This window comes from Halichoeres trimaculatus, unplaced genomic scaffold (genome assembly GCF_033239565.1).
Source record: "Halichoeres trimaculatus isolate MK-OKI-2021-1 unplaced genomic scaffold, fHalTri1.1 fHalTri1_scaffold_3, whole genome shotgun sequence".
Taxonomy (NCBI): domain Eukaryota; kingdom Metazoa; phylum Chordata; class Actinopteri; order Labriformes; family Labridae; genus Halichoeres; species Halichoeres trimaculatus.
In genome coordinates this window covers 30,007,722-30,030,716 of record NW_027437181.1, presented here as the reverse complement: position 1 = coordinate 30,030,716, position 22,995 = coordinate 30,007,722, and the positions used below count along the sequence as shown (strand labels likewise).

The 22,995-nt window shown below is 39.5% G+C and overlaps 1 protein-coding gene across 3 annotated transcripts; it reads left to right on the top strand.

Annotated features, from left to right (window-relative positions):
• The first annotated feature begins 2,653 nt into the window (after positions 1-2,653).
• LOC141788093 (C-type lectin domain family 18 member A-like) lies at positions 2,654-22,918 on the top strand. 3 transcript variants are annotated; one of them, XM_074666931.1, is made up of 12 exons: positions 2,654-2,878; positions 3,737-3,828; positions 12,210-12,443; positions 12,547-12,644; positions 12,915-13,036; positions 14,666-14,773; positions 14,912-15,004; positions 16,227-16,333; positions 16,454-16,583; positions 16,741-16,837; positions 17,292-17,383; positions 20,721-22,918. In XM_074666931.1, exons 1-12 carry the CDS (start codon positions 2,755-2,757, stop codon positions 20,756-20,758), a joined length of 1,335 nt encoding a protein of 444 aa, XP_074523032.1. In that variant the 5' UTR covers positions 2,654-2,754; the 3' UTR covers positions 20,759-22,918. The 3 variants fall into 3 exon arrangements, with proteins under 3 accessions (XP_074523032.1, XP_074523031.1, XP_074523033.1); XM_074666930.1 differs by having other exon boundaries at positions 14,666-15,004; XM_074666932.1 differs by lacking the exons at positions 17,292-17,383; positions 20,721-22,918 and having other exon boundaries at positions 16,227-16,344.
• Positions 22,919-22,995: the final 77 nt, after the last annotated feature.

The window sequence follows — 22,995 nt, the reverse complement described above, 5'->3', positions numbered from 1 at the left end:
GTCTTTACATGCAAAAAGATTGAACACTTTATACTAATATGTCAAGCATCTTTCCACACAATTCCATCAGACTTTTTTTTCTAAATCTTTCTGAATTGATAAATTGCTCCCTGGTCATTTTTTACTTTCTCTAACGAATGGAAATGCATGAAGCATCAGATCAACCATTGATCAACCAGTTTTCTGAAATAGCTCAAAGTTTCGTCTCATGAACCATTAAGTCACAGGTATGTTTGTGTACTTTCCTCTGTACAGACAGTGGCAACAAGTTTGCCATAAAGGACAATAAAGATGTGTCACACTTGTGGACCATGTTCTCAATCATAAGCTTGCAATGGCTGTAGCTGGTTGAAGGATGCAGCCAAAAGCTGCGGAAACAACTCCTTAATCATTCAGACTTTTTATGGACAGAGAAGATCTTTGTTGGGATGTGGATGAGAATTTGTAGCCCAGCAAACAGGAACATAAGGAGATGTAGGAAGACTGAACTGACCTGTAATTCCCACAGCACTACATGAACAGTTTTCCCTAAAGAGACTGATCTATGTTCACATTTCTACTTTTTTTTTGTTTTTGTTTTCTTTGTGCTATGCAGCGCCTTCTTCTCCTTTCTGAATCAATGACGGGGTCAGTCAACAAATTACAGCTCAAACAGTGAAAGAGAAAATGTGAATTTTGTCCACTCTCCTGTAATTAATCTCCCACATACACTAAGATGTAACTCACAATTTACAATAACTGTCATCAAAACATGACTAAGCACTTTGACTGTCCTATCCATACACAGCTACATGTCATTCTGATGCACTGACACATTCACTGACACAGAAATATACTTTTGAGAGATGAACTAAGAATTTTGAGAGAGACTGGCTTTTGTAGGTAATCCATGGTGTTTTGATATTTGTACAAACTGTTTTGAGAAATCCACTTACTCTTTTGCAAATGGTGAGGATGATTCGAGAAATGTACCAAAGTGACTGAGAAAAACTGTCAGTGGTAACTGCCAGTAAATATATACATATTTTCACTCCTATACCTGCTAAATGTTTCAATAAGAAAGCCTCTGTCCTTGCTGTGTGCAGCCAGCACCACTGCCAAGTGTTCAAAGAGTTTGAAGGATGCTCAGCTCCTCGAGCACTGCTTTGAGCTCTCAAAGGAAGGAGCTCTCAGTGGTTCTGCTGCCTGTTGGATGTACCTGAGAAATCATCTCAGTGGGAGCTGCATCCGACTGATCCCATAACACACTGTGTTCACAGCTGTAGTCTGTCTCAGCGGGGTCAGACAGTCCCTCACTGATGTAGCAGAGTCACTGAGATAAGAGGCAACTGAGCATCCTCAGGTCTGAGTCCTCGCTGCTAAATACACTCAGCCCACGGGGCGGACAAACCGCAGAGAGTCTATTGTGTAGCGCTGCGGTCAGACACTGAATCAGCCCACAGTGTGTGAGTCATGATTCATGCCTCCCAGACTGGTTTGTACCAAAATAACTGTTATAAGGCCCAAACAGCTACCAATCACTGTTTCAACCTGCAGGTTTTTACCAAGGGAAGTTATTCTTTATGTTAAGATCTGCCACAATCTGATAAAGATGCTCAACTTAAAAATAAAAAGTGATTGCTTGTTGCTCAGCACGTCCAGAGCTCAGAGAGAAATCTGTGTTATGACTCATCTGGACATCAGTGTTGCTGAACAGACTCCCCCGTGTCTAACACAGGGGGACACCCAAGGGTAAATCTCTCTTTTTGTTGTTTGGATTAGGGAGTGACGACAGAGGTGATGAAGCAAAATATTCTATTGTCAAGGTCTACCCGTCAGTAGTGACACACCTGCTGTTCAAACTTCAGAGTGATCAGCCAAAAATGCACTCAAGTAAAGGCTAAGGTTTAAAGCAATTATACTTTACATAAGAATTAACATTTTATTGGCCCAGCGTTGACATTAACCTTATAAAGCTGCTTACATGTTACCAGCAGTAGCAATGGTCAATTAAAGAGTTTCAAAGTGCAGTGTGTGTTTCGATAAATGGATAGACCTTTGTTGTTTTGATGTTCTTACATGACAAGTCAAGACAAATGTCTTATTCAAGATATTAAAAGACCAAAATTACCCCTGAATTGCTTGTAAATGGTCAGTAGGATGAAAAAAAAAGTGCTTAAATAGGACAAAATTCTTATTCATTAATTATTTATTTTGAACAAGAACATTTATTGTACACCATTTGCAGAATTTTGATTAACAAGTTAGTCAGGAATCATTTTGGTCCGTTAAAATATTGAAATATCATACATTTAGTGGTGAACATGACAAACATGAAGGCTAATAAAACCTTTAAAAAAACTCTTGCTTACATTTTAGTTTTTTTTTTGTTTTTTTTTTTGCTGTGTATAAAGATGAGGCCATTATTAGCCTTACTGTTTTGATATCTCTTAAATTTGCATTAAACGTGCTAATCTGAGCAAAGTTTTTTTTTTTTTTAATTTTATCACTTTTTTTATTTAATAGATTGGAGATGAAACAGATGCATGTTCTCCGTACAAATTCAGAAATTATGTTCTTCGAAATTCAGGTTTGGGACATTCCAGAGACTCCACTCCCCCCAGTCCTTAAACAGAGGACTAATTGGCTGAACAGGCTCGTGCGTTTCCCCGTCTGTTGTAGTCAAAAGAGGAGGAGGAGGAGGAGGAAGGCAGGAAGACAGGAGAGCTGGGAACAAGTGTCCGGAGTTAGTCCGAAGCACTCCACAGGGTCACGATGCGCTCATTGGCAGCTTCACGGTGTTTGGACCTGTTCGTCGTCTTGTTTCTGCAGCTCCCTTTCCTCCACGCGGACCGGATTATCAGAGCCTCAGCAGACCCGCAGCGCTCCACCAGCACCGGTAAACCCACTCACTGTAGTCTGTGCGCACGAGCCAGGTGGCCACGAGGGACTGTTTTCAGCAAACTTGCCCGCCAAGAAATAAGTAAATGACAGAACTCATAGCACGTATGCTAAGTGAAAGATGATACAACATGTGTTTTACTCAGTGTTAGCGTCAGGTGCAGGCTGTCCTTGAGGCTGTAGACTCAACTGACTTTAGCTGTCCAAAAACCTTCTGGCAAAGCACCAACAGAAACTTTCTCTGCCTCTGTACAGCTAAAGTTTGGCAGCAGCTTAAAAATTACCATTTTAATGATTTTGTTCCTCTTTTTGTTGCCAAACAGAGAAAATGATCTGCCTCCACTGGGGAGCGACTTAAATGCAGATCTTCAACTTTCCGGAGTTACCTGCTCAGATGATATGAATAGAGTTTAGTGTGTAGAAGTAATGAAGTTAAAACCTATTCTAACAGCTTCTTTATTGCAATGGTGCCTCATAACTGAAAAATACTTTCTGAAGGAATAATTGAAAAAAAAATCCCTGTGTTGTTTCATCTGATTAAGTTTTACTTTTGACTATAAGGTTATTATCTGCAGTTTATTAGTAATAAGTATAAAGTAATAAGTAATTAAGACCTAAATGAAGTTTCAGTTTGGGTGGATGAGTTAAAAAAAGATTAGACTTATACAGAAATTTGATGATTTTCAATCACACACACAGAAAAAGGTGTAAAACAGTTTGACTTGTGTGTCAAAGCTCTTGAAACTACAACTCCAGCCCTCCCTGACACTCAAACATCCAAACTACACATTTGCTTTGTGTTACCGTGGTGATGGTTGAAGAGCTATACTAACTTGGTGTATTTTTTTTTTTTCAGGGCTCAGGGTGAAGGAGCACTCTCAGATTGTTGCCCAGCACAATAGACTGCGCAGCCGGGTCAAACCCATGTCAGCCAACATGCAAAAAATGGTTTGTGACATCCATTGTTTCTCTCTGAATGGTTTGAGTGCTGTCTCCTTTTTGTGATTTTAAAACAGTTTGACATTGTCCGTTTGTTAAAATTCTGCGCTTTTGTTTGCAGAAACAGAGCTGGTTAATTCTCCACACTTTAAAGTTTTCAGTTGAGTCTCTGCAGACTTTTTTAACCTCATATTAAGAGTCATATTTTTACACCACAGACTCTTTCTGCTTATGAGAGATGCTAAGTGTCACCGGCCCAAACAACATACTTGTGAGCCCAAACTACTTTGCAGTGCGGAGTGCAAAGCAAGAAGACACAGACAGTCATGATGATGGGAGTGCTGATGAGATGTGTTGTGAAGTGAAACCCCATCCGAACAACTTGTATGATCATGAAGAAGACCTCAGAGTAAAGTCATTTCCTTTTCAGTCTCTGCACTGTTAACCGAAAGTCTTTTGTTAAAATTAAAGTTATGAAACAAATGAAGATGAAGGATGGCTCAGTGCTGGACACAGTCATCCATCATTTGAAGGGCTGGATCCCATGTCCTGGTGTCTAACTCAGCAACTCTGCCGTCTAATATTTTGTTTAAGTCATTAGTAAGCCTGAGCCAATAACAAATTTTGCTGGACAATACATTGTCCCACAATTTATGTTGATAAGCAATATTATTGACATTATTATTTTGAGACCAAATTAACCTCTAATATCAAAATAATGTATCATAGTAATGCAATACACCCTTCCAGGTGCAATAGAACTTTATTTCTCATGAGTATTTTTTACTATGGTAATTGGAAAACCAATAACTTTCAAAAAACCTTAAGAAAAAAAAAACAAACATAAAAATTAAAGCTGCAAGCAGCGATAAGCGGGCCCTCACCCCATGTGCGCCCGTCAGGGCATGTCCTGGCCGCCACATGTGCAGCAAAATCTGCCTCAGCCAAAAGCCATGTGAGTGGATGAGGTGTGGTCCCTGCAGCAAGCATACATGAATTTGGACCTCATATGAAGGGGTTACAATGAATTCCTGGTTAATGGCTAGATATTGGAGTTTGACCAGATGCCCAAGACACCCTTTAACTAAAGAACATGACGTAATACGTGATGCTTTATGAAGGCTTGAAAAACATTTATGAGCACAAATGAAGAGCAAATCCAAAGAAATGGAGGAGGAGTAAATGACAGGTAAAAACATATTACTTCCTGTTGACAGCAAGGGGCGCTGTACTTAGAGCTAAAACAGGCATATGGATATGTTCAGGATGACACACTTAACAAGTGTGTGCATTCCTGATACATGATAATACAAGAGCGCTTTTGAGGTTTTCCTGATGCTAAAGAAATGGTCAACTTTGGCCACACCCAGTGAGTTACAATAAAAATCTTGTATACATTTTCATAGTGAATGTGTGTAGCATATACAAGCCAATTTTGAAATTGATTAGATGAAAAACCTGAAAGTAGTTGGTTGAAATATGTACCCTGTAACTGAATTTCTTACTGTTGCCATTTGAGGGCGCTGTACTTTCTGGTGAAAATAATGATATGGTTACACTAAACATGTGTGCTCTTTTTGTGAAGATCAGACATAGTTGAAAAAATGCTGAACTTTTAGCCCTTGTCCTGGCCACGCTCATTGAGATCCTATAAATGTTTTAATGACTTTTAATCATCAATGTTTCTAGCATACACAAGCAAAGTTTGGAGTTGATCCGATCTAAAACTTCTGACTACTTTGTTTAAATACAAAACCTATAAATCGTCAAAATCTGACGTTTAAGACCAAATCACAAACTCCCTGTTTGGAATTCACCATGGTCATAAGAGACTGCATAATTTCAGGACTTTTGCACTGAGAAGCCAGAGGGCGTTTATCTCAAGCAAAAGGCACACAATTTGGGGTTAAAAAGAGTTAAGGATAATCCTTAGGGTTTCAAGAGGGCCTTCGCTTTTATTCTCAGGATCGGGCCCTAAATAATTGGGCTCTCAGTAAAAAAGCGCACCATTTGACAATTTTGCGCACCATTTTGCGCTGTGTAGTTTGTTTCTACCTTGTCGATCAAACGCCTCAGTGAGTGTCGACTGTCAGGATGAAGACTCTGCATCTGCAGAGCAAGAGCAGTTTCTTCCCCAGCTGGGAAAACTGGATCAGTGGTTGTGTTTTGGATGGGCATGCAAGTTTGTTGGGGTTTTTTTTTTTTGTTGCTGCACACTGGCTCGTCCGTGTTGAAGAGCTCACCTTGCTCATTCGGTTTGAAGCTGTAACATTTCTGGGGCTGTGGTGTTTGGCTTTACAATCATCTCTTTTCCTGCTAACTTCGACTACGTTAATTCGTGTTGCACCTCATGAACTCACAAGGCTCACTTGCTGCACTCGGTGCGTTAATGCTAGCCTGAAGTTAGCAGCCCTGATTTTGGATCAAGAGGTGTCACTCTGTTCAGTTTGCAACAGACCAAACATGCCCAGGTGCTGGGAGCGATGCTCAGAGTGAACCCTCTTGTCATCCAGCCTGTTTTAAAGGTGAGACAAGGAAAACAAACACACATGCATATGGCGATATATTGAGGCCAGCAAATTTATCAAGTTCATTTCATTTATCATACGATTAATTAATTTATTGACTATCGTCCCAGGTCTAGTCATTAAATCCCGTTTCTTGGCTGCAGGCTGCAGCAGTCAACTGGATTTAACTCTGAACATTTTGTTTACCTATAAATATTTAAGACCCCAAACATGCAAAAAATAAGCACAGGTTCTCGTAGCACAGCAGATTTCTTTAACAAGTTGAGCTTTCTTTCTTTGCAGTTCTGATAGTGTCTGCGGTGTGAAACAGTCGAGTTCCTGAACCGTTTGTTTTGCTGTGGTGTAAATAAAACTGCCTGCAGCCGAGTTAATTAGCTTTGTGAGTTCATGTAAGGGTTTCACGATGCATCTTTACTCTTACTGGAGTCAGTCTTAAACAAAACAACACCAGGATTGTAAGTCTGTTATTACTGCTGATAAACACAAAGTTATATCACACTGACAGCGCGGACAGTGAATCTACACATTTTCAACTCAGGTATTTTTAATTCAACTTTCCACTTAACGCTTCAACCTAATCCGTTCTCTATCTTCTTCTATCTTCTACATTTGATGTACAGTTCAGTTTCCTGCTTAAGATTAGGACAGAGGGATCTAATGATGGATTAAGAAACTCACAATGCACCAGATATCCACGGGGCCTTGAATAAGATTTGTACCGGGGCAAACTGTCACTTTGTTGTAGATTACATCCTCAAAGCCAGCTGCACAGACTGAGAGCCTTTCTTCGACTGCTCTTCAGCCACAGAGAACTGTTCTCCACTGATAAGCGGTAATGAGAAAAAGACGATGTGGATAATCACCCCGCGTTCAAAACTCTGGTATTACAGGTAATTTCCCTGTGAAAGCCCTCAGAGGAAGCTCGAGAGGCATATTAAAGAGCTTTACTGATAAACGCTAAAAAGCTCAAGGCCTCTGCTGTGTTTGTGAGTGTCTGAATAAGGGCTTTTTTCACTCAGGGATGAACCAGTTAGCATTATGATGAGATTGTGCTGAAGTGATTATAATACAGTCCTTTAGGCTTTACTTTCAGGGTTAGATAAAATACCAATATTTTAGCTCTGAATGACGCCCCTCCCTTTCTCACACATCACCCTGTCTGCATACTTCCTTTGACTTCTTCAGGCTACGAATTATTATGAGCTAATAAAACTGCTCTGAGACCGAGGTATCAAAGTGCACCTCTAACTTTAGAAATGTAAATCTTGTGTTGTGAGATTATTTATGTCTTTCATAACTGCCTAACCCCCAAAATTTAATTTCTAATGTTGATAAGGTGAGAAAGAAGGAGCAGCAATATAAAGTGTTAGCCATTCATCGTATGACCGCAGTCACTCCTGGAGCTATAACAAAAACAAGACTTACTACATATATGAAGTGTAGCAACAGGTGTGTATAATTAAATTACAGAACCTCCATTTGTTCTATTAGAGCAGAAGTATGCTCTTTGTTTCTGTGCTGAGTGATCAGAGGGGGAAGACCCTGTAAAGATGGCCATCGCTCTTATATGACTCAGTGGAAGAATTGCATCGACTGAAGTGTTCTACAGGTCTCAATCACAGACTTTATGAAACACAAACGTAGCCTCTGTGATGTCACTTGTCATTTCTTAAAAAGCCAAACAATGGCAGGAACCATACTGATAATAATGATTGACAACCAGCTACAACAAAGTCAGTTCAGCCATACACCAAAATATGCACGGTTATGTTTGACTTTTAGCCTTTATGACATCCTAACAAATGTTTTGTAAAAGAAATAGTCATCCTCTGTAGAGTGTATGAATAAATAAGGTAAATGAGCTTCATACCCATGCAAACATGTTTGATTCTGCTGTAGAGATTGGTGTTTTAATGCAGGACCTTTCGTTTTGTTGTGAGCCTTTAGTGGGTTTTGGGATTAATGGTTGCATTTTCCATCTACTAGAGGTTGTAGAGTGATATCAGAGGGTGTTTCCTTCTGTAACAGGTGTAAAACCCTTGTGCCAGGAACCAAAAGCCCAATTAGAATCTCTAGACAGGTTGATGCTTTATCATCTAAATTTTTGTTTTAGGTTTCAAATCTTACTGACTGCTTTTTATACTACTACTACTACTAATAATAATAACAATAAGAAGAATAGAAAAGCACTTGCCGTACAACACTTTAGTCCTACTTTAATGTTATACTCCCTTTCAGCGGACTGTATGCTACAATTTGGTGTTAGTTTCAGGTTTGTATGATAATTTGTTACCTGAAGGTGTTGAAAATTATGATGACCCTGGACATATTTCATATTCCAGATCTTAGTATCCAGAATATTGCCAGGATCTGGGTCGTACTTTTACTTTTACTGTGCAAAGCAATCTGACCATTTATGGAGTGGAGTTATATACACATATGGTGAAAACAGCTCTATCCCTTAATGAAAAAGAATCCTTTAAAAAATCCTGGATCCAGACGGTGATCTGGATCACCTTCCTTAATGCATTTTGAACATTTCCTGAAAATTTCATCAAAATCTGTTTGTTACTTTTCGAGTTAGGATGTTCACAGACAGACAGACAAACTCTCCCAAAAACATAACCTCCTTGGCGGGGGTAATAATGATTATAAAAAAATGGTTGAAACATATTTTTCTATCCGTGTGGAGCATGATGGGGCAGCACCTCAGCCCCCTCTATTGACAACAACAGCAGCAGCAGTTGTAGTCGTAAGGACCAGAAACAAAGGCAGAACAGAGGACAAATACTTGTCTTTTTCAGTAAGCCATTCAAATCTCCCTGCTGATACTTCATGACATGTCTGGGGTGAAATCTTCTTAGATAAAATTGCTCGGTGACCTTAAAATCCTCTGGTGACATCAAAGTGTGAGCTGATGAGTTTGTCTGGCTGACATCAGGCGGTGGGGTGAACAGTGAACTCCTGGAGGACTAGAGGGGCCTTTATGAACCTTACAACAGTATCATAGCTCTGAAATCTGTTTTCTAAACAAAGAAATAGTTATTGAGCAGAAACAACCACGCACCATTTGAACATGTTTTAGTCAACATATTGCACAGACTGGAATAAAACATGGAAAAAAAAGGGTGTCTGAAAATGACCTTTGAAACAATCAGACGCCTTCTTTTGAATCTAAAACATTTAAATCTATCAAAAAAAATCACTGCCTTCAATACAGCTGTTTTTTTTTTCGGTTTGAAGATTTTTTTAAATTCTATTTTGATGTTTATTTTCTGACTGCTCATGGAGATCTCAGTGCTCAGTGTTTACTGCAGAGTCCAGACAGTCCATCAAACCTGGGCGATCTCTGGCCAACTTAAGAAGAACTCATGTTGAAGAAGACCCAACATGTCATACCATTTGGCAGTGTGATAGAAAGCAAAAACTAGCTGTCAAAATTTCAAAACCAGAGAGTGTTATTAGATCTGAGAGCTGAAATCATTGGTCCAGTATCAATATCCACCTCACACACTCACTGACTTTGAGCCGCATTCCTGGTACTGGTGAGAGCTTAGGACTGTCCTGCTGTCAAAGCATGAAAGAGTTCATAGTGATAGACTCTGGGTTTCCCAAGGAAATCCTGCAAACATGACAGGATAAACAAACACCAACATTTTGAAAAAATAAATGCGGTAGAGAGATAAGCCAATGGTTATATTTAAAAAGTAAAAATCTGTAAATGTGAATAAATAAAACAGCCATAGCCTAAAAGTATTTTACATGCATGAAAATTGGATTTGAAGGAATTTGAAATAGTAAAACAAGAATTATGCTGCTAATGTGAGCTACATGATGTCATGAAGGTTAAATGAGAAGTGTTTTCCCATCCCGGGTTATCCCATTTTGAGCCCTTACAGCCCTCATGCACTCGATCACTTTCCAGGAGACATCAATTAGTGCCTGAGAGCTCAGGGCTGAGGGTTAAGAGGGCACATTGAGATTCAGCCACTGACTTCCCAGCAAGTTCTTTCACCTCTTATGTTTTATATTTTTCTCAGCCAAGCTGCAGAACCAAGCATCTCTGCCCAAAAACAGTTCATGACTGGTCCACACCATAGACTGTATATAGAGTGGACAGTGTGGCTCTGCCATTTATCATTGCATGGTTTTGAAGCCAAAATTCCCCCGTCATAGGTGCAGCCAGAGTCAATGCAGTAGAGACTGTGATGGATTCTGGGAGAATCTGAGTGGAGCCGGATGTCAAAAAAATATATTTTTTTCCTTCCAGGATCTATTCACCCTTTGTCTCTACCTCCCGACATATTTTACAATCCCCGAAAAAAATACATAAGAACGGCAGCTGACGATCATCATTAAACATGACATAAAACCTTGTTTTTAACCTCTTATAGCTACTGAAAATGAAACTTTTCAGAAAAAAGAGGACTTGAATACAAGACAGCCAAATGATATCTTCAAATCACCACAACAATTGGACGTGAGAAACATTTCTACAAGGAGTATTAATTTTTTAAAGTTTGACCACAGCCCATATGGAATGACTGGGGAGATGGATTTTTTTTTTTTACCTATAATTCAGCCAGACACCAGGGGGAGCAGTTTTTGTGCCAACCTCACTTTGAGCAGAGCAAGATAAAGTCCATTTTTTCTCCAGTTTATGATCCATACAGGACATTTATGAACAACTTACAAACCTTTGGATGCACAGTTTAACTCCAAAGAAACCTTTTTTGTTGCCTTTTGTTGATGCAATTCTGTGATCCTTGATCAGAAATCACCTCCTGTAAAACCATTATTGAATTCCTTTCCACAACTTAAGAGTGTGTGCTGATAACATACAATATATGAATTAGATAAAGCAATGCTTCATGGCTTTCTCCAATCGTGTGATGAATAGAGCTTTGCATTTAAAAATCTATACTCTTCGTCCAATTACACATCGTGTTATAAATTCTCTGAAATGTTTGCAGAATAATGAACAGAGTGAGAGTGTTGGGGAATGTTTTAGTCGAAAGGAGTCCTTTGTTTCAGGTTACACTGAGAAAAAAGAAAAAATGCCCAGAAAAAGTCCCACTCAGTGTTCATAATGTGGCACACAACGAGTGTAGGTCTCTTTGTTGGGCTGACATAGGCTGGCAGCAGGCCCAATGTGTCCTTCTGCATATAGCCTGCTCTGCCTCTGACCGCTGAAAAGGATTAAGCAGGTAAAGAAAATCACGTAGGAAATCTCAGGAATGAACTTCATTTCGAAGAGTTTTTCTTTCATCTAGTTATAATAAAAATTGACGCTCTGAAATGTGACCTTCATTTCAGGGAGAGCATCTGTGAATTCAAGAGACAGATAACAGACTGAAGAAAGAAGGAATAAAAGATGAAGATTCTTTTTAATATACCAAATAAAATTGTATAAGGAAAATGAAATTTATGATAAATAATAACTCATTGGTAAAAATGTTTCAGGAAACCTTCTGACGTATCAGTTTGCAGAAAATTTAAATTTGAGTTGAAATGGAAGGAAAACCCTGAGAGGGTTTTCAGGCTTCTGATAAAACTTGACAAAATAAAAACAACCTTTTTGAGTTTTTTGACCCTGAACAAAAAAGAATAAAAGGAAGCATAAAAGCTTTTGTACACTGTAGTTAAAAAAGCCAGTACAGTGATTTCAAACAGTTCAATCCAGTCCTCGTGCTGGTTAAATATAGAGCTCCACTGAGCAGGTGAGCTGCTGCTGTACGGAGTTTTTGTAAATGTGCAACATAAACGTTTCTTTCTTCTTTTTTTCTGAGAAAGTCTTACTGTGGTTATTGAAGTTCAATGGCTGTATAAAGTGATGATAAAATCTCAATCTTGTCTCCATAGGAGTGGAGTGAAAGGCTGGCCTTGCTTGCTGAGGAGCGAGCGGCGTCCTGTCACACAGACCCCTTCCCTCCACCCTCCTCACCTGTCACTCATGTCGGATGGAACACACACCTCTCTGTGTACGGCGTCCACACGTTTTCTGACGTCATCGACTCTTGGTTTGAAGAAGGAGATGATTTCCTCTATTTGAGCGGGCAGTGTAGAGAAAATGCAACCTGCAAGCACTACACACAGGTTTTTATTAACATGCAGAAACAAACTGCTCTTGTGCTTCCTGTAATTTGTCAGTCAACTCTTTCTGAGTTCTGATGTTACGTGTCTTTCTCTTGGCGTGTAGATGGTGTGGGCCACCTCAAGCCAGGTTGGCTGTGCCACTCATCTGTGTCTGAAAGATGGAGACCTGTGGGAGACATTTGTTTGCGCGTATTTTCCTGGGTAACGGTACCACACTTCTCCCAAAATGAATTTTCTGGATGATCCTTTTAGTATCATCACTCTTTTCTTTTTAGTTGTCAGTTAAGAATGATACATAAATAAACAGAAAATATCCTGAATGTGTGTTTCTGTGAGTGACATAAAAAATAGGCTTCTTCTGTGTAAATGGATTTGATTTGATATGATAGTCATATTGAAGAACCCCTATAATTACTGCGTATTGTATATTTTACTGCAAGTGTTTTTCAGTATGTTTTTGTGTTGTTTCAGGGGTAACTGGGAAGTCAGTGGCCGACTGGTGACCCCCTACAAGAGTGGGTTGTACTGCTCCCTCTGCACCTCCTCCATGTCTGGCTGCTTCAGACTATGGGACCATGTGGGTGGGTTATGTGGTAAGACTCTTAATGTGCATTAACACAAAAATACTGGAAATGAGATTTTTTGAGTTTCTTATAACAGCTTAAGTTGCTTCTGTTGAGCTTTTTGTTGAGTTTATGTAAGCAAATTTTCCTGGACACTTAAAATACTTTTCTGAGGGAGCATTTGGTGAGGTCCCTGCTAAAAGAAAAAAGAAAGAGCAATACAGTTTAATTAAACATTCCACCAAAATTAAAAATATGGTCCTGAGAGGTAGATACTTTATTTCTCACAGCATGTTAAGAAAAAATGAAACAAAATTGGAAGGAAGAATTTTTTCATTATTATCAGGACATCTGAAGAGACATGAGCAGGGGTTACATGCAGTCTCTGAATGCAGGATATGAGCTTTGACCACAAACTTAAACCATCACACCAACAAACAAATTTTCATTTTAAAGGTCCCATATTCTGCTCCTTTTCTGCAGTTTAATATGGATCATTGATGTCTTCATGAAATGGTAGTAACATGTTTTGGTCCAAAAAAGCCAATAAATCAAGCACAGCAGCATTGTTTCCAGGCTCTCATAGCCCCTCTGTTCAGAACGCTCTGATTTAGTGGGCGTGACCTTCATATGCAAATGAGCCACCGCTGATACCGCCCACTCTTCCGTGTCACTGAGAGCGGCGCCATGACCTCCGAGTGCACAATGTTTAGAAAGCAGGGAAGCTCATTTACCGTAACATTACGGGCTAAAACAACAGGCTAACCACAGCTAAAGTTAGCATCCTGGAGCTAACACAGAGACAGTGGGCGCACTGAGGAAAAGCTCTTACATCTGCTCCACAGCACACAGTATTTATTAATGTAGAATAATGTAGCCAACTAATTGCTGCAACAATATAGTTCAATCTTCAGCAACATTCAGTAATTAGAGCTGAATATTCATTAAGAGCTGGGTCTGAGACCTTCTGACTCATTCTACCCCTGAGGACAAATATGAGAAGGGTCAGATTAAGGGCCTAAGTGTTCCCTGAACAGATGAGTCTTCATACAACTTTTAAAGTAGAAAGGGACTTTGCGGATCATATAGAGTTAGGTAATTCATTCACCATTTGGGCACAACAGAGGAGAAGAGTCTGGCTAGAGATTTGGAGCAGTGCTGGGCTGGGAGCACCAGGCGTTTTTCACAGGGAGAGCGCAGTGGGCGATAAGGAGTGTAGACCTGGATGAGGGACCCCAAGTAGGAAGGAGCTGTAAGTTAGAAGAAGAGCTTTGAATTTGATCATTACTTCTTAAGGCAACTTCTTAGAATATGAGATTAAAGGAGCCAGCCATGACTGTCAGGATTACTAACAATGCAAATGCAGTGTAAATAATCACCACTGTTATACAGAAACACTGTGATCATTGATTTTAGTTTATTTTCAATTCAGGCTTTACATTCTTCAGATATTGTATTGTTTTAAATAACTTTGAAATACATAAATGAAGTAAAAGTACATTAAGTAGCCGTTCTGTCATCATAATGCTGACAGCTGATTCAAGAAGTGGTTGTAATGTTCAGATGTTTATTTTTTCTTGTGCATTCTTGTGTGTGTGTGTGTTTGTACGTACGTGTGTGTGTGTGTGTGTTGATGTGCATGTGCACATTTTTCATCAGAGATCCCAAAGAATCCTTGTCGTATGAGCTGTGGTCTACACGGCCATCTCAACATTTCATCCTGTAAGTGCCAGTGTGACCCTGGCTTCACTGGACGTCTCTGCCAGGGTGAGCCTCAGAAATACCAGCACAATATATGTTTGCAACTGTTAGACCTCATCACAGCCAGTTCTCATCTATGTCCTAGTTTTTCAATATTTAAGGTGAAGAAGCAGATTTCACTTTGCCTGGTGTGTGTCTTTGTAGTGCGGTGCAGCGTGCAGTGTGTCCATGGCCGTTTCAAAGCAGAAGAATGCTCTTGTCTCTGTGATGTTGGCTACGGTGGTGCTGAGTGTGCAGGTGAGTGCAGAGCGCTTTATTTTATGTGTTTTTAAGTGAACACAAAGAAGCACAGACCTCAGTGAATTTTGCACCGACACACTGAGGTAGGTTTGATGCAAGTGCTATGGAATTTGTTAAATTGTGAAGAAAAAGGTGAAGGGGCCTGCTTTTTTACCTCCGCCAAGGAGGTGATGTTTTTGGGAGAGTTTGTCTGTTTGTCTGTGAATAACATAACTCAAAAAGTAATGAACGGATATTGATGACATTTTCAGTAAATGTTCAAAATTGGGTAAGGAAGATGTGATTACATTTTGAAGGTGATCCAGATCATTGTGGATCCAGGGTTTTTTTAAAGTATTCTTTATCATTGTGAGATAAGGTCGTTTTCACCATATGTGTATATAACTCCATGACAAATGGTTGGATTGCTTTGCAAAACAATACAAGACAAGGTCACCATAATTTTTGACAGATGTATAAGTACGATCCAGATCCTGACAATATTCTGGATACTAGGATCTGGAATATGAAATATGTACTGGGTCATCATAATTTTCAACACTGTCAGGAAACAACTTATGGTACAAACCTGCAACTAACACCAAATTGTAGCAGACAGTCTGCTGAAAGGAAGTATAACATTAAAGTCGGACTAAAGTGTTGGTGACAATCATAATATGCTTGGTGGACTCTCTGAGTGCTTTTCTTGTTATTATTATTATTATTATTATTATTATTATTATTATTATTATTATTATTATTATTATTATTATTGTTGTTGTTGTTGTTATTATTATTATTATCAAATTATTATTATATTTATTATTATTATAAAAAAAAGTCAGTAAAATTTAAAACATGAAAAAAAATTGAGATGATAAAGCAATAACCTGTCTAAAGCTTCTTGCTGCGCTCTCTGAATGCTTTTCTAGTTTTTGTTTGAGATGGCATAAAGAATCTGTTAGTTGTTAGAGATTAAGAAGCAGTGTCTGTTTTTAATACATTGTTATATACTTCATAAATTGCAGCAGTGAATTTAAGTGAGGCCATGATAGCCATTTGGGTTTCTTCTGTTCATGTCCTTGGACACAAACCAGCAAGTTTCACCTGGATTTAGAGCTACAGTTGCTGAAATGATTTCTTTTTATTGAAGTCTGTTCATTCAACCTGAGCCATGATAGATGGTCAGACTCATTATTGGTTATTTTTAGTGCATAACTGGCTGCACATGTGCCCACAGAGAGGGTGCAGTTTCCCTTCCACAGCTGTGATGTGATGGTGGATGGAGACTGCTTCATCGTGTCTTCAGAAGCTGACACCTACTACGGAGCCAAGAGTCACTGCCAGGTGAGAGACAGGTGTGTGTGAACACTTAAAATGAGGAAAAATTTTAACAGGGCTTCACATCTAATAAAGCCATATACTGTGTGGGCTTGTTTTAAACTTTTCTTCTGTTTTAACCACCAGAGGAGAGGAGGTATCCTCGCTCAAATTCACAGTCAAAAGGTTCAGGACATCCTGGCGTTTTATCTCAGTCAGCTCGAGACGAGCAACGAGGTCACAAACCCTGACTTTGAGACAAGAAACTTCTGGATCGGTACAGTCTTTTACCACAATCATCCAAATAAATGTAAAAGTATTAGTTTCATGACACTACCTGTAACATCTCCGCTGTGGCGTGGAGCAGATGTGGTAGCAGGTGGGGGTTGCTGAGATGCTCCAGGGATGAAACAGCGATGTTTTTTGCTCCACAGGTTTGACATACAAGCCTCTGAAAGACTCATTTCGCTGGGACACGGGGGAGATCACCAGATTCAGCAGCTTTGCCTTTGGGCAACCTGACAACCAAGGGTAAGAGACACATTTACTCACAGACGTTAGGTACTGCAGAAAACATCATATACAGAGAGAAAGGAGCACAAACACAGTAAAAACAAACACAAACATCATCTGAAGAGTAGAAAGTCTTGCCTTTTTTTTCTAATCTTCAGATATTTCTGCTGCCTAGATCATGAAAAGAAGTTGCTGTGGCCTTTAACTTATGCTTTAATTCCAAAATAAAACACTGCTTCTTTAAAGTCCTTTAAATCCTCAAAGGTTGTTCATCATATTCATTTTTTTATGAGAGCAAATCAAGAAAAGACAGTTATATGTGCTCACCACTAGATGTCTCTGTCTTTCTTCTATCTATCTATCTATCTATCTATCTATCTATCTATCTATCTATCTATCTATCTATCTATCTATGTTTTTTTGTTAGTCATTTTTATTCTCTGTGGTCTTTTCATTCTTCTTTCGTCTCTAGTTTTGGAAACTGCGTGGAGCTGCAGGCATTGAGTGCTTTTAACTGGAACGACCAGCGCTGTAAAACACTGAACAGATACATCTGCCAGCATGGTAAGGGTCTTTCAGTCAGAGCATGAATGAAAGTTTAGAGGAGGATACTTGAGACTCACTTGACATATTTTTGGCACAAACACAAAATAGCTGATCAATCACGGGATCGCTATGTTTGTGTTGCTCTGGACGTTTAACTCATTTGGCTCCAGGGTCGGCTTCATTTTTACAACCATTGAATGATAAAACACACACTCATAAAAACACAAGACTCCAGACTTTGCTGCAAAACAAATCAGTATCTACTAAACTGCATTACTCATTATATTGATACAGGATTAAATGAGGTGATGTGTGATCTGTGTCGTGACAAAAGGAGCTGGGTTCAGTCGTCTTTTTCTGATTTTGACTGCTGGGGATGAGGAAGATGTTTTTTGGATGGGGTTCCTGCTTCCTGTGTAGAAGGGTCTTGGAAGGTGGTTCACATTCATCCCTGTGTTTAAGCAACGTCTCTTATTTTTTGTGATATGTTTATTTAGGACAGATACAATATACATAGACAAACTGCTGTTAAGCTAATAATTATTTGCAATACCTGCTCTTAAAGGGGCTGTGAGGAGTTTGAAAGCGATCTTGAAAGAGGAAATATGTGTTTTCTCTGCTAAAAATGATTTCTATGACTAATTTTGTAGTGACACTGGACACTGGAGTCTAACTGTCAGACAGAAAAAGGAAAGAAGAGCAGAAGAAAGCTTAGTGGGAGAGTGATACAGCCTGAGCTAAAGGCTAACTAGCTTTTTCCAACCCACAGTCAGCAGTTATTCTGCAGTGGTCTGTTCAAACTTGAGAGTCTGTCGGTAAAATGAAAAACAGCTACTAAACTACTTACAAACTGTCGGCGTTTACTTGTTGTTACATTAGCCTACAGATACGTCAGAGTACCAGGCTGATGATGTCGCTACATATAGCCAGCTCGGAGCACCGATCATATAACATATAGCCAGCTGCTACAACATTTGCTGAAGGGATGAATGGCTGAAGTGGCAGTTATAACTGTGTATAAATTTTTAACATATAAAGGAAAATGCAAATGATACAGTAATCAAGTTGGAACAGAGGAAGGCAGGATTGGGAGTATATGAAAGAATTTAAAGTTAAATGGGTATAATACATTGCCTGGCCAAAAAAAAAGGCCACCAAAGAAAAGGTCACACACTCTAATATTTCATGGACCGCCTTTGGCTTTGGTTACAGTACACATTCACTGTGACCTGACCAACTGCAGCAACCCCAGATCAAAGCACTGTCCCCACAGGCTTGGGGAGTCGGCCCTGGGCATGATAGTTGATCACTTCATCTGCCTCTCTTCTTACCCTGATGGCCCATCACTCTGGAACAGGGTCAATCTGGACTCATCAAACCACATGACCGTCTTCCACTGTCAAATCTTTATGCTCCCAGTTAGCCTCACTGATTGCTGACTGACAGCAGTCAGACTCTACCATCATCAATGAAAGATTGTGATGAAAAATGAATGCAACTCTGGATGGAAATAAATCTTGTGACATTGCAGAAGCTTATTAAACAATGCCAGCAAATGTGTGCTGTAATCAAACCTAAAAGTGGTCCATATGAGAGTGTGTGACCTTTTTTTTGATGGCGGCTTTTTTGGGGGGCCAGGGGGTGTATGATTGCAGAGGAGCTGAAGGATTAGGTGTTAGTTTTATTGGCAAATACAGCATAATGATACCCTGATGGCAACAGACATGACTCAGTAGCCACGGTTACATGAGGAGATTTTGGTCTTTCCAAATGGAATCTCTCTGAATGACTTTTCCAAAAACAATAGTATACATGGAAAGGAATATTCCAATCTCTGGTCTACATGCGCCGCTAAACAGAATAGTCAGTGGGGCATGTGCAAACTAGCATAACAAACGTAAACTAATTGAGGAACGTCTGTAGTTGCGTCTTACGTCATATCTGAGTATGCACTGAAGGAACACACCATTTGAGTGGATACATGATACCTCCACCCCTGTGAAACCGATTAAATGTCCATTCGGATTGGCACTTTTCTTTCAGAATGAGGTGTATACAAAGGTTAAATTCTTTCTGTTTGAGCAAATAAACCAAATGCAAGCAGAATATTTGGATCCATGTATACGTGGCTAGTGTTGTTAATACGTCCATAAAAAGTTGAATAGCTTTCAGCCTTCATTACGTGCTGGGTACATAAGGTCTTAAACCTATGCATCGTACCTGTTTTCTAAAAACAGATTTGTTAGAATTGAGTTAAATTAAGCTATGCTTTATGGTTTTACCAGGCTGAAATGGGTAATAGATATTTGCAGATTTAGTTTTCAAGCAGAAAAGCCAGAAAGCAACCCGATCAATAGTGTTTACACATCAAAAGTTTACTTTGTTGATCCTTAAAACATTCAGCATTATTTGCTGTTTTTTAAATCCTCACAGACTTCACTAAAGAATGATCACCATCACACCTGCTGTGCCCCCTTTGTGTCCAGACTGCTGCTTTAGCGTATTTCACAGCCTGTCAGTGATAATCACTGCAGAGTGGAGGGTTAAATGTTAATCCACTGTGTCCATTAATGATGTAAACACCAAATTGATATCCCTGTGTGATCCTGCCCACACATTTTAACACAGCACTCAGCCTGAATCAATGGCACTCAGCGCTCCACCATCAGAGCCTCTGAGTGATCAATAAATGTAAGCTTCACAAAGGGCTGCAGAGCCCAGACCCAATCACAACACTTACATTGATTAAGAGGCATCTGATGGCAGCAGATGTTGTCTTTTGTTCTCTTTATTGTGTTTTTAGAAGTGGTTGATGTGTAATCTGGTATTGATCACTCATAGTTTAATATCTTCAGTCTGATTTTGACTACTGTTTTTCAGCTTACATTAAAGTAACTGCTTGAGCTTTCTGAGACCTCAAAGTGTCATCCTCTTTTAACTCTGTGTTTGTGTGAAACAGCATGAAAACATGGATCAAATAATCTTGAGGGTTGGGATTATATTTGTGGTGTGAAGTAAAAAAGAAAATCTTCCATCAATCATTTTCTCAGCCTTCCTTTTAAAACAAAAGCAACATTTCACTGAAGCATCATACAGTCAAATGCATAAATTCAGCTGATTAAAAGCCTGCAGAGCTCTTCATCCCATCACAGCCAGTTAGCCTGCAATGCTGTGTTGTGTTAATTAGCAATAAAATGATAAGTGGATATCACACAGCCTGAGGCAAAGACTCTAAGTTGTTTCTCTCTGGGTGTGTGTGTGTGCCTGTGTGTGTGAGTGTTTTTCATTTCATGTAAGTTTCCAGAATACAAATGTGTGTGTCTGTAATGTTTTTCCTTTTGTCTTTACTTCACAGCTGCAGAGCACATCGCCAAGTGGGAGGATTTCAGGTGACCAGTGTTTTCAGAGGGATAAAACCACACGAGCAGTGTGTGTGTACCTGATCGTTAAGACCATAGACCACCATAGACTATATAAACATGGACTTCTTAACAGCTCCCCTCAACAGAAACCAAAAGTCTCAAACCTAGTGTATAACTTGGCACTGACTCCATCCTTTAGCTATGCTGTAGTGACCAGCACTTTGTACATGTGTGTTAGCATGTCTGCGTCACTCTGCAGTCTCCTGCCTAAATGTTATATAGCAATGCTGTATCCATGCTTGTCACATCACAGCTTCCTGCTGTGCTCTCTGCCTGTTTGTGCACAAGAACCATGGCTACAAAATGCGAGCGTATCATGTTTGAGCTGGAGCAGATGAATCTTAATCAGTTTTTGTAATTATTACACAGAAGAAGAGAGGAGATGAGGGAAGCACCAAGCAGACCAATCCCAGTTATTGTGGTTTGTGTCATCTAGATGTAGTTATGTTTTTCAGATGCACAGCACAGGTACATGGCTTCATAAACCTACAGCATGTGCTTTGGTTTAGATTTGACACAGAAGTATAAACCAGGCATTAGACCCTCCCCACTGACTGGCTTAAGGTTGTCTTTGCTGCCTCCATGTAACGGATAAATTCCAATTCCAATTTAAAATGCCTCTCAATTTTTTCTTAAACATGCTTTCTATGATAGCAGTAATTTCTTATCTTACTAATTTTGGAACTAGGTCTAACCTTTTTTTTTTTTTTTTTACAAACAGTCTTAGTTTAATTTATTTAATGATATCATGTTGGACAGAACTGTTAACACAGGGGCCCAAACTTTACTATGCCAAGGCTGGGGACACCCTTAGGAAACAGACAATGTTTGTCAACTTTAAGAACATATTTTCCAACTTTTGTTCACTGACGTTTTTTTTCAGAAAAAGAAACAAAAGCCAGACTCACACAAGTAGGTTGTTGTAAAAGGGAGAAGGCATTCAGGGCTCTGTCAGCCAAGAGGGGGTACTCCTTTCTTATATGTAGCCAGCAGTTAGACAGTGGAAGAGCCTTGAAGTTCTTTTTTATTTTTATGATAGCTTTATACTAGGCATTAACTGCCAAGTTGACACAGAGTATGACATCATCATCATGCCGAAGTTGCAGCTGTCGCACAAGGTGCAGATAGGTACAAGAATCTGCAAGAATTTGAGAATCTGATGATTATGACACTTTACGTGTTGTATGTGCAGGAAAAAATGGTTAAAAAAGTGAAATTAAATTAAAAAATATAAAATGATAATAAAAATGATAATATGATCCTATTTTTCCCTTCCCTCCAATTTTTTGAGCCCCCCCCCCGGTGCCCCCACTGTGTTAACAAATGCAGCTCCTTCAGTGTTGTTTGCAGGTTCAGCACATTAGAGGAGGAACAGTAAAAAACAATACATGGCACTAAATGCAAGAATAACTTCAACAGCAAGTCTGCTTTCACAACATGTACTAAAAGGCCTGAGGGGTTTTTGACATCATACTGTATACACAGTGAGTTATTTTTGTGCCATGGACAACAGAAGAGCATTGATGTTAACCCCGTGACCGGTGGTGGCCTGCCTGTGGGCCATTTTGACTTCGTTTGACCAGCTAGGTTGATCTATGGTCTATGGTCCGGAGCCAATAATATCCACTGAGCATTAAAAAAAAAAGCAGGCAAGGTCAGAAATGTGCAACTTCTGTGTGTTCTTCCTTCAAAAACCACCACTGTACTGGTTACAGTTACAACACATTTAACTGCTGAGGTTAAAATTTCAGTGTTACCTTTGTGTGTACTCCAGAGGGTCCAAGAACAGCATCTAATGTAATTTGGGGATGCCTTTTACAGGCATTCTTTGAAGGGGTTGAGGAGTTAATCCTGTGACTTCACCTGTCTGATCACCTGTGGGCATGCCTTGGCTTCACAATATGTCACCAGCACAAATGCCTGCGCCCATCATGGCAGGAATTTGGCTTCACTGTTTCACAGTGGGAGGAGGTTGAAGTGTCATATCTGTCTTGTTATACAGTCAGTGGTTTGAATGATATCTATTAATGGCAGGATATTACGAATCAGTCAAAGAACTTTCTGAAGTAAAGACATACTGTATATAATGTTCATGTTTAATGTTAAATGGGGATATTTATCATTAAATGGATACACATGGCTGTACAAACTCTTTGTTTGATTCTTTGCTGATCTCCTCTTGAAGCTGCCATCCACTGCCACACATCC